At 37.4% G+C, this 12,592-nt stretch overlaps 1 protein-coding gene across 9 annotated transcripts in view; it reads left to right on the plus strand.

Annotated features, from left to right (window-relative positions):
* RALYL (RALY RNA binding protein like) overlaps positions 1 to 12,592 on the plus strand; it is a 682,789-nt gene that overhangs the window by 137,234 nt on the left and 532,963 nt on the right. For 2 of the 9 annotated variants that reach the window (XM_073892723.1, XM_073892715.1), the window contains exon 2: positions 65 to 159. The exons of the other annotated variants lie outside the window; for them this stretch is intronic. In XM_073892723.1, coding sequence (XP_073748824.1) covers positions 105 to 159 — 55 coding nt within the window. In that variant the 5' untranslated portion in view covers positions 65 to 104. The remainder of the gene's footprint in view (positions 1 to 64; positions 160 to 12,592) is intronic. 9 annotated transcript variants of the gene reach the window in all.

Here is a 12,592-nt window from a genome sequence, read left to right on the forward strand (position 1 = left end):
TGTTTTTTTGAGCCTTAGGGTCTGATTGCCTATCAATACATTTTGTTTTGTTTTGTTTTTTTAGCATCTTCAGGGTCTGATTAAGAAGAAAACGTAGCAGACACATGGAAAGGGGAAGAGTCCTCAGCTTGAGAAGGGAAAATGAAAGGATTATACAAGGTTCGATCCAGTGCCTATCATTCTTATATGTATATAGTGTGATACCAAAGAAAAGACAAGACAAAGGGGAAGAAGACTCAAGAGCATGAAGAATAGAAATAAAAAGATTATACAAGGTTTGATCTTATATATAAAAAAAAGCAGTCAGTGAAAGAACAAGCTAATAAAAAGCCATCTTAACTCCATATTTATCGAACACCTAATAATATTTTAGGTTTTTAAGGATTTCCCCTTAAAATGTCTCTAAGTTTATTATTTTAGGACTACCACCTATTTCCCTATTGTTGCTGGCTGTTGTGTCTGTCTTCCTAGTCACCTTTAAAAGAGGATCTAAGAGCTGAGACAGACTCCGATGGAAGTATGCCCAAATAATGGCAGCAAAGATGCGTCCCCGGAGGCCATTCTTTGGATTCAAAGAAGAGCCGGAGGGGAGGAGGAGTGACCTGGAAACTAAACTAAGATCCAGAAGTGAACCCAGACAATTAAGTCTTGCAGAAGGTCCCTTGGTGATTTCCCTAAAAATACATCAGCTGTCCTGTTATTTTAAGCCACTTAGGCACGAAAGCAGACTGTATCCTAGTACCATCCTGAGCTGAGGAACAACATTTCCAGAAGGGGAGAGGAAAACAGAAATACTCTCAAATATTTTACGGAAGAGTAATCATAGCTATTTTAGACTCCGTTTGCCTTCGGTTAATTATGTGCTACTTATTTTTTTGTTTTGGCCTTTTTTCCCCTTTTCTCTTCCAGGAGAATAGTCTTACCCAACTTCAAATTAACTTTATTTTTTTTTTAAAGATTTATTATGGTAAGAACACTTAACATGAGATCTATTCTCTCAACAGATTTTAAGTGTAGAGTACATTGTTGTTGACTGTAGGTACAGTACTTTACAGACTGTCTCTAGAGTGTGTTCATCTTACTTTACCGAAACTACATGCCCAGTGATTAATAACTCCCCTTTTTCCTCTTCCCCCTAGATTCACATTTTAAATAAACAATTCAAAGCCTTGCCTTGTGTGCTATGCAGGACACGTAACTTCATTGTTTTAATTATTTGATCACTCTTTCATGAATATCAGATAAAGTGCCCAGTAAAAACCCGACAGATCATCCATGCCCTTAAATATTAGTGGCCTTCTTGTAAATAAAATACCCTGTGTTAGGTTAAGATGAATTAAAAACAAAGTCAATTCCCAGAAAGTTCTCCATCTAATAAGAAAAATAATGCATGCATATTAGAAACAGCTAAAATAGAAAAATAGTAGGAGGGGCACAGATAAAGTCTTTTGACTCTGGACCATCCATTGTCTATTCTCATTTTCCTGGTAATAGACCATGGGGATTTTCCTTATCTTCCTTATATGGCTAGGTCAACAGTGATACCTCCTTCATACAGGTGGGTAGATCCAGGAAGCTTGCTGACTCCTTTATTTCCAGAAAAAGTTCTGACATGCTCTGGCTTGGATCAGATGAGTTTCACTTTCTAGAATTGAGTCCAACAGTTTATATGGGGAATTGGTTGCTGTGAGATAGCTGTCTTTAGAAAAGTCAGTGGTTTGCACACTTTTGGATTTAGTTAATCGCTAGAGTATACACCTCAATAGCAAATATCATTTTTTAGAATTTGACCAGAAAGACTAACTCTAGGGAGTTTATATTTTATCTTAAAAAAAATAGATTTTAGCACTTTTAGCTCACCATATTCAACATTTTAGATCATTTATATACTTGATCATCAGAAAAAACAATATTGGCTGATAGAAAGTTGAATTCCTGTCTTCTCTCTGTCTACCACAGTAGGGCTTCTAGCCAGCTTTCTGGTATTCACATGGGGGGAAATCGCATTTCCTGATTGCACTTGGTTCCTGTCAAGCTGAATATGCTTTCATTTTGACACCTACATTCTTCCTTTAAATTTCATGCCATTTGCATGGATAATTGGGTATATATGGGAAATCTTTGACTTATTCTATCTACACTATTGCAGAATTAATTATTTCTACATTGGCTTTGGGTACAATGGGAGCACTGAGAGTTTGAGGAAAGAGAATTTGTTTTTAGGCCATTCTTCTAGAGTTAAATGCATTAATCATGATAGAAAATTTCCTTTTAGATTTTATATTTATTTAAATAATCTGACATTGGTGAATGGTAGCATGTGGGATAAATGTAGAAGAAATACTTAACAGTGTTTTTATCCTGGATGCCAACATCATAGAATATATTTTAATAAGCTTTTTGTACCTTTAGTGCTCTCTAAATGATATCCTGTTCCACATAAAACTTGCCCTTCTCACCATCATTTTTGATGTAGCTGTCCTCCAATTTGGTTGGATTTATGGAATTAGAGGGTTAAGTTTTTTCTATTCAAAGAACTTAGTAACAAAAGAAAACAAATCTAACTCATGTGTCTTGAGGAAGAAGTTTTCCTTCTTGCTCTTTTCAATGAATGTTTTACCTATTTCCAGAAAATGTAGACTTATACTTTCTAGTTTCTGATTTGTTAAAATATATTAAGAGGTACAAATGACATAAAAAAAAAAAGTCTTCATCAGGTTAGTCACATGCAAAATAAAAATCACAAGTGGTTACCTGGGGTCATATTAGGAGAAAAATTTACTACAAACATGTCATTGTGTGGATAGATTCAGATACAATACAAGGTAAGGGTGAACCCTTAGTTTTGGTAATGAGATTCTGACACAATCACTCGAGCTATGAATTTGGTGAGTGGGGCTGTGGATTTCCAGATTCTTGTTGACTAATGAAAAATATTTTTCCCCTAGCTTTACATTCCAAAGTCAACTGCCTTGAACTTTGTGGACTGCAGGCTGTCATCTGATTGCTCCTTCATATAGAACAGTTGATTAAGCTTCATGCTAAATAAAGCTTATGAAAGCTATGAAAATGTCCTGTCTCTAGAATACTTCAAGTACCACTCAATCCTGTAAATTTCTGTCCTAGCCAATACTTTCCTTTATTAGCTTTCCTAGAATGGTCCTCTTTGGTGAGACTCAAGAGTGATTTTTTTTTTTAATACTTAAAAAAAAAAAAACAGTTAACTTATTGGAATACCTGGGTGACTCAGTCAGTTAAGCATCTGACTTTGGCTCGGGTCACGAACCCAGGATTCTGGGATTGAGCCCCACATCAGACTCCTTGCTCAGCAGGGAGCCTGCTTCTCCCTCTCCCTCTGCTGCTCCCCTTGCTTATGCTCTCTCTCTCTCTCTTTCTGACAAGTAAATAAATAAAATCTTAAAAAAAAAATTAACTTATCATTCCCCCCAAACTATAGAACTAGCTTAAGAACATAGAAAATATGTTACTTCCTACATAAAAAGAAGATAGACTCAAAACATACCTTTTCTATCTCTAATTAGATCCATTCCACTTCTGGAGAAAGCCAAAGGAAACATTTTTTTATGGTGCATTCCACATTTTACCTGGCTCTTTTTCTTTGGACAGGAACCTGATTAGGCTAAGGATTTTGAAATTAGTATAGAAGTCAGATTATTCATGTGTTTTTAGAACCAACCCCTTAAGGGCACGTAGGTGGCACAGTCAGTTAAGCATCTGACTCTTGGTTTCGGCTCAGGTCATGATCTCAGTGTCATGAGACGGAGCCCCACATCAGGCTCTACACTCAGCGTGGAGTTTGCTTGAAATTCTCTCTCCCTCTGCCTCTCCCGCTCATGCTCTCTCTCTCTCAAATAAATCTTAAAAAAAAAAACTCTTAATTCTACTATAAAATTCAATATTACAAATATATAAAAGTACCCTTGTCCTCTTCAGCCTTATATTGTTCCACCCTAGCCTTTGCTGTTAAGCTTTCAGTCACATGGGTCTTGTTTCAACTTCTGATGCTCATTTGTCTCTTCACTCATGCATTCTGCTTCTTGGTCTTTGTATTTACTCTTCCCTCTTGCTGGATTGTCATGCCCCAGTTGTTTGAATAGCTGCTTTTTCATTTTATTCAGAACTAGACTCAAATGTAATCTCCATGAAACATACTACCCCCTCCCCACTATCTAATTACTTCTGTATGTTTTATTTTTTCACAGCACTTAACACTATCTAGAGCTATGCTGTCCAGTATGGTAGCCACTACCCACATGTAACTCTTTAAATTTGTAATTGTTAAAATAAATAAAATGAAATTGAAAATTAAGTTTCTCAGTCACATTAGCCATATTTCAAGTGTTCAGGAGCTACATGTTGCTAGTGGTACTGTATAGTATAGTTCAGATCTAGAACTATTATGCTCAGGTATTTATTTTTCTATAATGCTAGCTCTCCATGTATACTTCTCCCACCTCTTGTTTTGCTTCCCTCGAATGGAATATAAACCCCAGGAAAAACTGAGCTTGTTTATCTCTTTCACTAGTGTTTCTGCAAGCCAGGAGTAATGTCACAAATAATAGATTCTTGGTGAACATTTGCTCAATAAATAATTAATGAATATTAAAGAGCAGAAGGAATGGCTTTCAAATGTGCTGTTCCAGAGTAGTGTTCAACATTTAGAAGGATGTTTCTCGATATTCAACTGATTTAACAGGGGGGAAGAAAAAACAAAAAAGAACTTATGCTGTAATTCACTTTGTGCAGTTTAATTTTGACCTGTTTGTCTTGGAGGATTCGTTAGAAAGTAGCATTTTCGGGGCACCTGGGTGGCTCAGTTGGTTGAGTGGCCAACTCTTGATTTTGGCTCAGGACGTGATTTCAGGGTCAGGAGATGGAGCCCACATCGGGCTCTGTGCTCAGTGGGGAGTCTGCTTGAGGACTCTCTCCCTCTACCCATCCCCCACTAGTGTACATGCATGCACTCTCTCTCTCTCTCTAAAATAAATAAATCTTAAAAAAGTAAGTAACATTTCCTAAATAGATGTTCTGTGGATATTTTGCTGAGTTTATCTTTGATATTATACCCACTTAGGGGCGACTGGGTGGCACAGTTTGTTGAGGGTCTGAGTCTTGGTTTTAGCTCAGGTCATGATCGCAGCATCATGAGATCAAGCCCCACTTCAAGCTCCATGCTTAGTGGGGAGTCTGCTTGAGTTACTCTCTCCCTCTGCCCCTACCAACCAGGGTACATTCTCCCTCCCTCTTTCTCCCTTTCTGTCTCTCAAATAAATAAATCTTTAAAAAATATACCCACTTAAAATAAAGCATTATAACAACATCCCTTTCCAGGTTAAAATCCTCAGAGTATCTTAGTGTTTTGTTATTGTCATTGGTTTGATTTGGTTTGGTTTTTAATCATTTTCTGGCTATAAGTAAAGCTGGGCATCTTATGCTTGTTAGTTATTCGTAATTTCCCCTATCTAGGTTGACTTCTTAACTCCTTCCAAAGGTTCCCATGAGACTGGGGAAGGAGTTTTTGTTGTTGTTTTTGTTGTTTCAAGGAAACCAAGAATAGAATATTGTTGGGTGTTATGGACTGAATGTTTTTGTTTTCTTAAAATTCATATGTTGAAGCCCTAACCCCCTCATTCAATGGTATTTGGAGATGGGGCCTTTGGGGGGTAATTAGGGATAGGTGAGGTCATGAGGGTAGAGCCTCTTTTTTTTTAAAGATATTTTTTATTTGTTTATTTGACAGAGAGACAGAGAGCACAGGCAGGCAGAGGGAAAGGGAGAAGCAGGCTCTCCACTGAGCAGGGAACCTGATGCGGGGCTCGATGCCAGGACCCTGGGATCATGACCTGAGCTGAAGGCAGACGCTTAACCGACTGAGCCACCCAGGCGCCCCGAGGGTAGAGCTTCTTGATGGGATTTGTGCTCTTAACAGGAAGAGACACAAGAGGGCTTTCTTGCTCTCACTTTGTCTGCACATGCACAAAGAAGAGAACTTGTGAGCACACAGTGAGATAGGAACCAACTACAAACCAAGAGAAGAGACCTCAGAATGAAACCCACCTCAATGACACTTTGATCTTAGACTTCTAGCTTTTGAACTGTGAGGAAGTGAGTTTCTGTTGCTTCTATCACCCAATCTGTGGTATTTCCTTATGGCTGACTTAGCTAAGACACTGGGGAGAGAGGAAGGATCCAGGCCCATATCCCGGACCCAACCTGACTATCTTTTCTCTAGAAACCCTTTCCCTTGCACCTCCCTCCTTAGAGACAAATCTGTTGTTTTAGGGTGATACTTCTTTCCTGAGGAAAGTTAACTTCCCCTTAATCATCCTATCTAGAGAAACATAACCTAAAATAAGGAATCTTTGCTCCTGACCTTGATCCTCTTTTGGAGCAGAGTTGAAGACAAAGGATAGAAGAAGATAATACTCATTTTTCACTTCCTTATAACTTTTATTTTGATATGATTGCACACTTTAAAAGGTACAAAATTCATACAAAGAACTACATGCCCTTTACCTAGAATTATCATTTGTGTACATTTTCTCTTATTTGCTTTATCATTCTCTCTCTCCACTCACATATATTAATATTAAAATTTTTGAGAATATATAATTTAACAGTAAATTGGGAGTAAATTGCAAACTTCATGTTCCTTTACATGTAAATGCCTCAGCATGTTTTTCCTAAGAACAAGGACATTTTCTCATTAATAATTAGAATTTTAAAAAAAGATTTATTTATTATTTGAGAGAAAGAGAGAGCATGAGCATGGTGGAGAGGGGCAGAGGGAGTGAAAGAATCCCAAACAGACTCCCTATATATAATATATATTAAATATTATATCAGTTTTTAATTTAAAAAATTAATTTAACTTTTTGTACTAAATTAAATTACATACAGTTAACCCCATGAACAACATGGGTTTGAACTGTGTGGGTCCATTTATATGCAGACTTTTACAGGATAGTACTGTAAATGTATTGTGTTCCTTATGATTTTCTTAATAACATATTTCTCTAGCTTACTTCATTACATACTGTATTCATATAATACATATAACATATAAAATATGTGTTAATCGGCTGTTTATGTTATTAGTAATGATTCTGGTCAACCCTGTGGGGGGTTAAATTAAGTTTTGGGGGGCAGTCAATAATTATACATGGATTTTTAACTTTGAGGGGGATCGGCGGCCCTAATCCCCACATTTTTCAAGTGTAAACTTTATACAACTTATAATAAAATAATTGTATAATTATAAATATCAAGAACTTTAACATTTATACAACAGCATTATCTAATCCACAGTCTATATATAAATTTCATCAATTTTACCTTTAATATGTCTTATGTTTTTTTCCCCCAAATCATCCAGTCCAGGATCATGCACAGTATTTGGTTGTCATGTCTCTTTATTTTATCTTAATCTGGAACATTTCCTCAGGTCTTATTTGTCTTTCTTGACCTTGACATTTGGGATATTATGAAGAATAAATTCTAAAATGTTTGACATTTTGTTCTATTAGTGCGTTCACTAGTCCATTTGCATTACAGTCAAAATTCGAAACCTCTCCTAAGTTAAACCCTTTGCTTTTATCCAACTCAGACCTATTTTTTGACGGGATGCCAATAGTGGGGAAGGGAGACAGTCAGCTTATTTTCTGCTCTCCCCTCTGTATTTCTTTAGTTTTCCTCTCATTGCTTTCCATCCTTACCCAACTACCTCTTGTTCTTCACTTCCTTCAAGTTAGCAGTGGGGAGAGGTGAGGGGCAGGCAGTAGCAAAAGCCATACTTCGCTGCTATCCTGTGGTTAGCATTACTCCTCAGTGGGCCATACTGAGTTCAAACAGATTCTAATGGAGCATATCTGTCGTCGTCAGAGATTCCTCACTAGAGCTGCTTTTTTTTTTTTTTTACATGTAAACCTATTACATTTATTATGTATTACATAAAATAACATTTTTTTTGATGTAGTGTTCCATGATTCATTGTTTGTGCATAACACCCAGTGCTCTACACAGAATGTGCCCTCTTTAATACCCATCACCAGGCTAACCCATCCCCCCACCCCCCTCCCCTCTAGAACCCTCAGTTTGTTTTTCAGAGTCCATTGTCTCTCATGGTTCGTCTCCCCCTCCGACTTACTCCCCTTCATTCTTCCTCTCCTGCTATCTTCTTCTTTTATTTTTCTTAACATATATTGCATTATTTGTGTCAGAAGTACAGATCTGTGAATCAACAGTCTTGCACAATTCACGGCGCTCACCGTAGCACATACCCTCCCCAATGTCTATCGCCCAGCCACCCCATCCCTCCCACCCCCCACCACTCCAGCAACCCTCAGTTTGTTTCCTGAGATTAAGAATTCCTCATATCAGTGAGGTCATAGGATACCTGTCTTTCTCTGATTGACTTATTTCACTCAGCATAACACCCTCCAGTTCCATCCACATCGTTGCAAATGGTAAGATCTCATTCCTTTTTATGGCTGCATAATATTCCATTGTGTATATATACCACCTCTTCTTTATCCATTCTTCTGTCGATGGACATCTTGGCTCTTTCCACAGTTTGGCTATTGTGGACATTGCTGCTATAAACATTGGGGTGCACGTACCCCCTTCGGATCCCTACATTTGTATCTTTGTGGTAAATACCCAGTCCTCACTAGAGCTTCTGACTACAACAACATCTCTCCTCTTGCTGGCCACGTAGGACGTATTCTCAGCTTCTGGGTGTGATGAATACATCTCTATCTTCTGTTTGTGGATGTCTCCTTGCTCCTGGATGAAGTTATCTCAGTCCAGTATTCTTTTGCATGGCTGACATCCATTTACTCCATGGAAAACAAGCATCTTCCTCTCTGTTGTCTTTGGAAGCACAGCTGGTTTCTAATATGGTTGCTTATTCTTCTTGTAGAGCTGAGCAGGCAATTGCATTAAGTTTCTCTTAAAATATTTTGGGGCCATGAGTCAGAAACATAATCCCCAAACTCTAAGGGACACATATCAAGCTTTCAGCATGTTCCACTGGACTCTCTCTCACCTGACTAGAGGTGAAGGGAAGTAATCTTCTCCCTTCCTTCCCCCAAGGGGATCAGAAAAAAAAATACCATTCACTTCAACTACTCCAAAGAAAAGAGCGATTTAATATTTCCGACATCTATCTTTCCTCCCTTCCTCCCTCCCTCCCTCCTTTCTTTCTTTCTTTCTTGCTTGCTTGCTTGCTTGCTTGCTTGCTTGCTTTCCTTCTTTCTTTTCCTTCCTTCCTTCCTTCCTTCCTTCCTTCCTTCCTTCCTTCCTCCCTTCCTTCCTTCTTTCCTTCTTTCTTTCTAGAGAGGGGAGAGTGTGGGCAGGGGCAGAGGGAGAGAGGGAATCTTAAGTAGGCTCCACACTCAGCGTGGAGTTTGACACAGGGCTCGATCCCATACCATGAGGTCATAACCCAAACCAAAATCAAGAGTCAGACGTCAACCGACTGAGCCACCCAGATGCCCTGACATGTATCTTTTATAACCTTCTTTAACCTATGCTCTGGAAAGGAACATTGGTCTGAGTGTCACAAGACCCAACTTGGCCACATACTTTGCCTGCCCTACCTGGGGTCGAGCCTTGCACTTTGGCATGTGGGAGTACATGCCCTGTTGTTTTCTCATTGCTTTTAGGGGCTTTAGTAAAAACTGAAATAGAGCCCCATGTAACATCCAGTATAGTGATTAGTTCTTCCAGAGGCAATTCAACAAACCTTTGCAGCTTCTGTCTTCTTAGAAAAACAAACATGAAGTTTAACTTTCTAATGGGATATTCTTGTACATGAATAAGAACACTAAGACTAATAACCCTAATAGTCTGGCATACCACATTTGTGCACTTTAACTGAAAGCGTAAAAACATCCTGTAATACTTCCTGTATTTTTAGAGATCATTTGGTTACACGACTATAATAGTTACTTCTCTGCATAGATGACAGGAGAATTTTCTCTCAGGCTTTAGTGCCAAAAATAATTAGACTTTTCCTAAGTAGCAGATTTTTTTTTTATATTATGGACACTGCAATTGAATGTTTCTCACTTGTGATGACCACTGTACTTACTGGAGCTAATATATAGATGTTCATGTCTAGAAAATGTGCAAAATCCACAAGATACATGTTTTGTCTATAGTTACAATCTAGGCTTATTTTTCTTTCCTTCTTTTATCTTTCTTTGAATTTCTTCACTTTTTCTTCACTTACAGTCTGACGTTTAAAAAAATCCTTTTTGCAACAAAGTATGCATTAATTTATCGAGAGGATAGATATTAATATTTTATTTCCTATCAGGGAAGGACCTCATTTCCATTTTCCACATGCTTTAGGGACAGGGATAGAATCATTTTAAAGTATATAAAAGGTAATTGTTCTTAAATATCCTTTAGAGTGGTTGGGGAATCATTTAAAATATGACAAGACAAATCTGTAATTACTAGGACATTTTTGTATCTTTCTTTAGATGACAAACTCTAAAGAAACAAGCTTTCTTTTTCATGGTTTTAAACAACTTCAGCTGATAGTTTAAACAGAGCCACAGGGATGCCTGGGTGGCTCAGTCGGTTAGGTATCTGCGTCTGCCTTCGTCTCAGGTCATGATCCCAGGGTCCTGGGATCAAGTCCCCATGTCAGTGGGGAGTCTGCTTCTCCCTCTGTCTCTGCCCCTTCCCTCACTCATGCTCTCTCTCTCTCTCTCTCAAATAAATAAATAAAATCTTAAAAAAAAAATAAACAGTTCCACAACCATAACTGCAGCTGACACCAAAAACTGTGAGGGCCATCCATTTAAGAGGTCCACGGTTGAGCCATGTGCAGTGCAGCGGAACAGAAGCAGAAATTATACTGCACCCTTACCTGAGCTTAAGAGAGAAGGGCCCTCTGTAGACGGGTTTGAACACCAATAAATTTACAACAAGTTAATTATAAGACTGAAACCTATACATGGATTATTGTTTGCTCATTTTTTAAAATTTTGGTGATAATTATGCTGTGTGTGTGTGTGTGTGTGTGTGTGTGTGTGTGTGTACACATCTGTGTCTGTGTTTATGGTTTTCTTAATAGGCTTGTTGTTGGGCTTTTCAAAGCAGAGCTAGCAATTGGCTGTGTCTGGTGTCTGATAATCTTTGGAAAGGGTTAATTCAATTATTACATTTTTACTTGAAGCCTACATCACAGATTTACACACAACTGAAAGCAAGACTGTTACTATTTTATTTTCAGTGTTGAGTGCGTATTTGATTCATTTCAATGTTGTTAGAAAATTAATATGGCATTATTTGTCTGATGATGTTTTCCATTGTATTCACTATAGAAATGGGGCTAATAATGCCAGCCCATTCAAAGAATATAGCTTCAGGAATGAGGTTTTTTTTTTTCCCCCTTCAGATCAAAATGGTAGTTTTCTAATAGAGATACTGAATGTTGTGTATTCAAATATCTTTAAAGGAATAGTTAATTCAGAATTGAGTGCAAAGAAGCTGCAGAAGATTATTCATCCATGTAGATACAATTATACTGTGGTAGATAATGGATTTGTGTTATTTTTAATGTCTATACATGGCTACAGTGGAGACTGAAGTTGTTTTTATAACTGTTCAGTACCTTGAACGAAAGAAAAGTATGACAGTAGAAAGCATCTGATAAATTAAATGTGACATGTTTTTTATCCATATAAAATGGTTTCTGAGCAGCTGGTAATTGTGAATATTTTAGCAGTCTTTTTTGATGTGGAATACTTCTTCTGTGTTCAACACTAATGAGTTGTGAGTTGTACTTCATCAAATTGACAGTTTCCTTACTTTTGTAAATAGGAATGTGATACACCTTATAAAAGCTGGTAAAAGATACTCAACTCACCATGTAAGCACATGGCATTTTCTCTTTTTCTACATTTTACCACCAACTTTCCTCTAAGGGAAGATACGATAAAGGTTAGCATTCACAGGGTGCTTAATAAATTCCAGCATCATGCCAGGTACCATAACATATACTCTCCACGAGATAATTATTACAGCTAAAATCAGCTCAAAGAAAGCATGAAACTGTGAATTGGCTAAAATAGTAAATGAGTGCACCAAGAAATTGCAGATTCTTTAAAGTGTTTTCATATGAAATGCTTGTCTTTGTTGTTGTTCTTAATATAGTTTACTGTTAGAAAGTAAAAGATACCTTACATTCCTCCAACTTTTATGAACCTTTAAAGAATATTTTTACAGTGCTAGTCTTTGTAATAATCCTGTGAAGTAGGAAGTTTATGCACTGTTCTCATTTTATAGGTGAGGGAAGTGACTTAGGGAGGAGTATGAGTCGCAGAGTGGGACCATAGTGCAGATTCTAGTGCTTTAATATATAGTATTATTTTTACTAAGTGATAGAAAGAAATTAATCCAACTGTACTAGTAACATGGAAGCTCTAGAACAAGAATTATCCAAAGAAAACTAAAGATGTTAAGATCAATTAATCAAGAACTATTTTTTTAAGTGTAACAGCCTGAAATTGGCTGTGGTACTGGAATGAAAAAAACAAAAAAAACAAAACTGATT

This window comes from Callorhinus ursinus, unplaced genomic scaffold, assembly GCF_003265705.2.
Source record: "Callorhinus ursinus isolate GAN/ISIS: 27379988/994484 unplaced genomic scaffold, GSC_fseal_2.0 scaffold5, whole genome shotgun sequence".
NCBI lineage: Eukaryota > Metazoa > Chordata > Mammalia > Carnivora > Otariidae > Callorhinus > Callorhinus ursinus.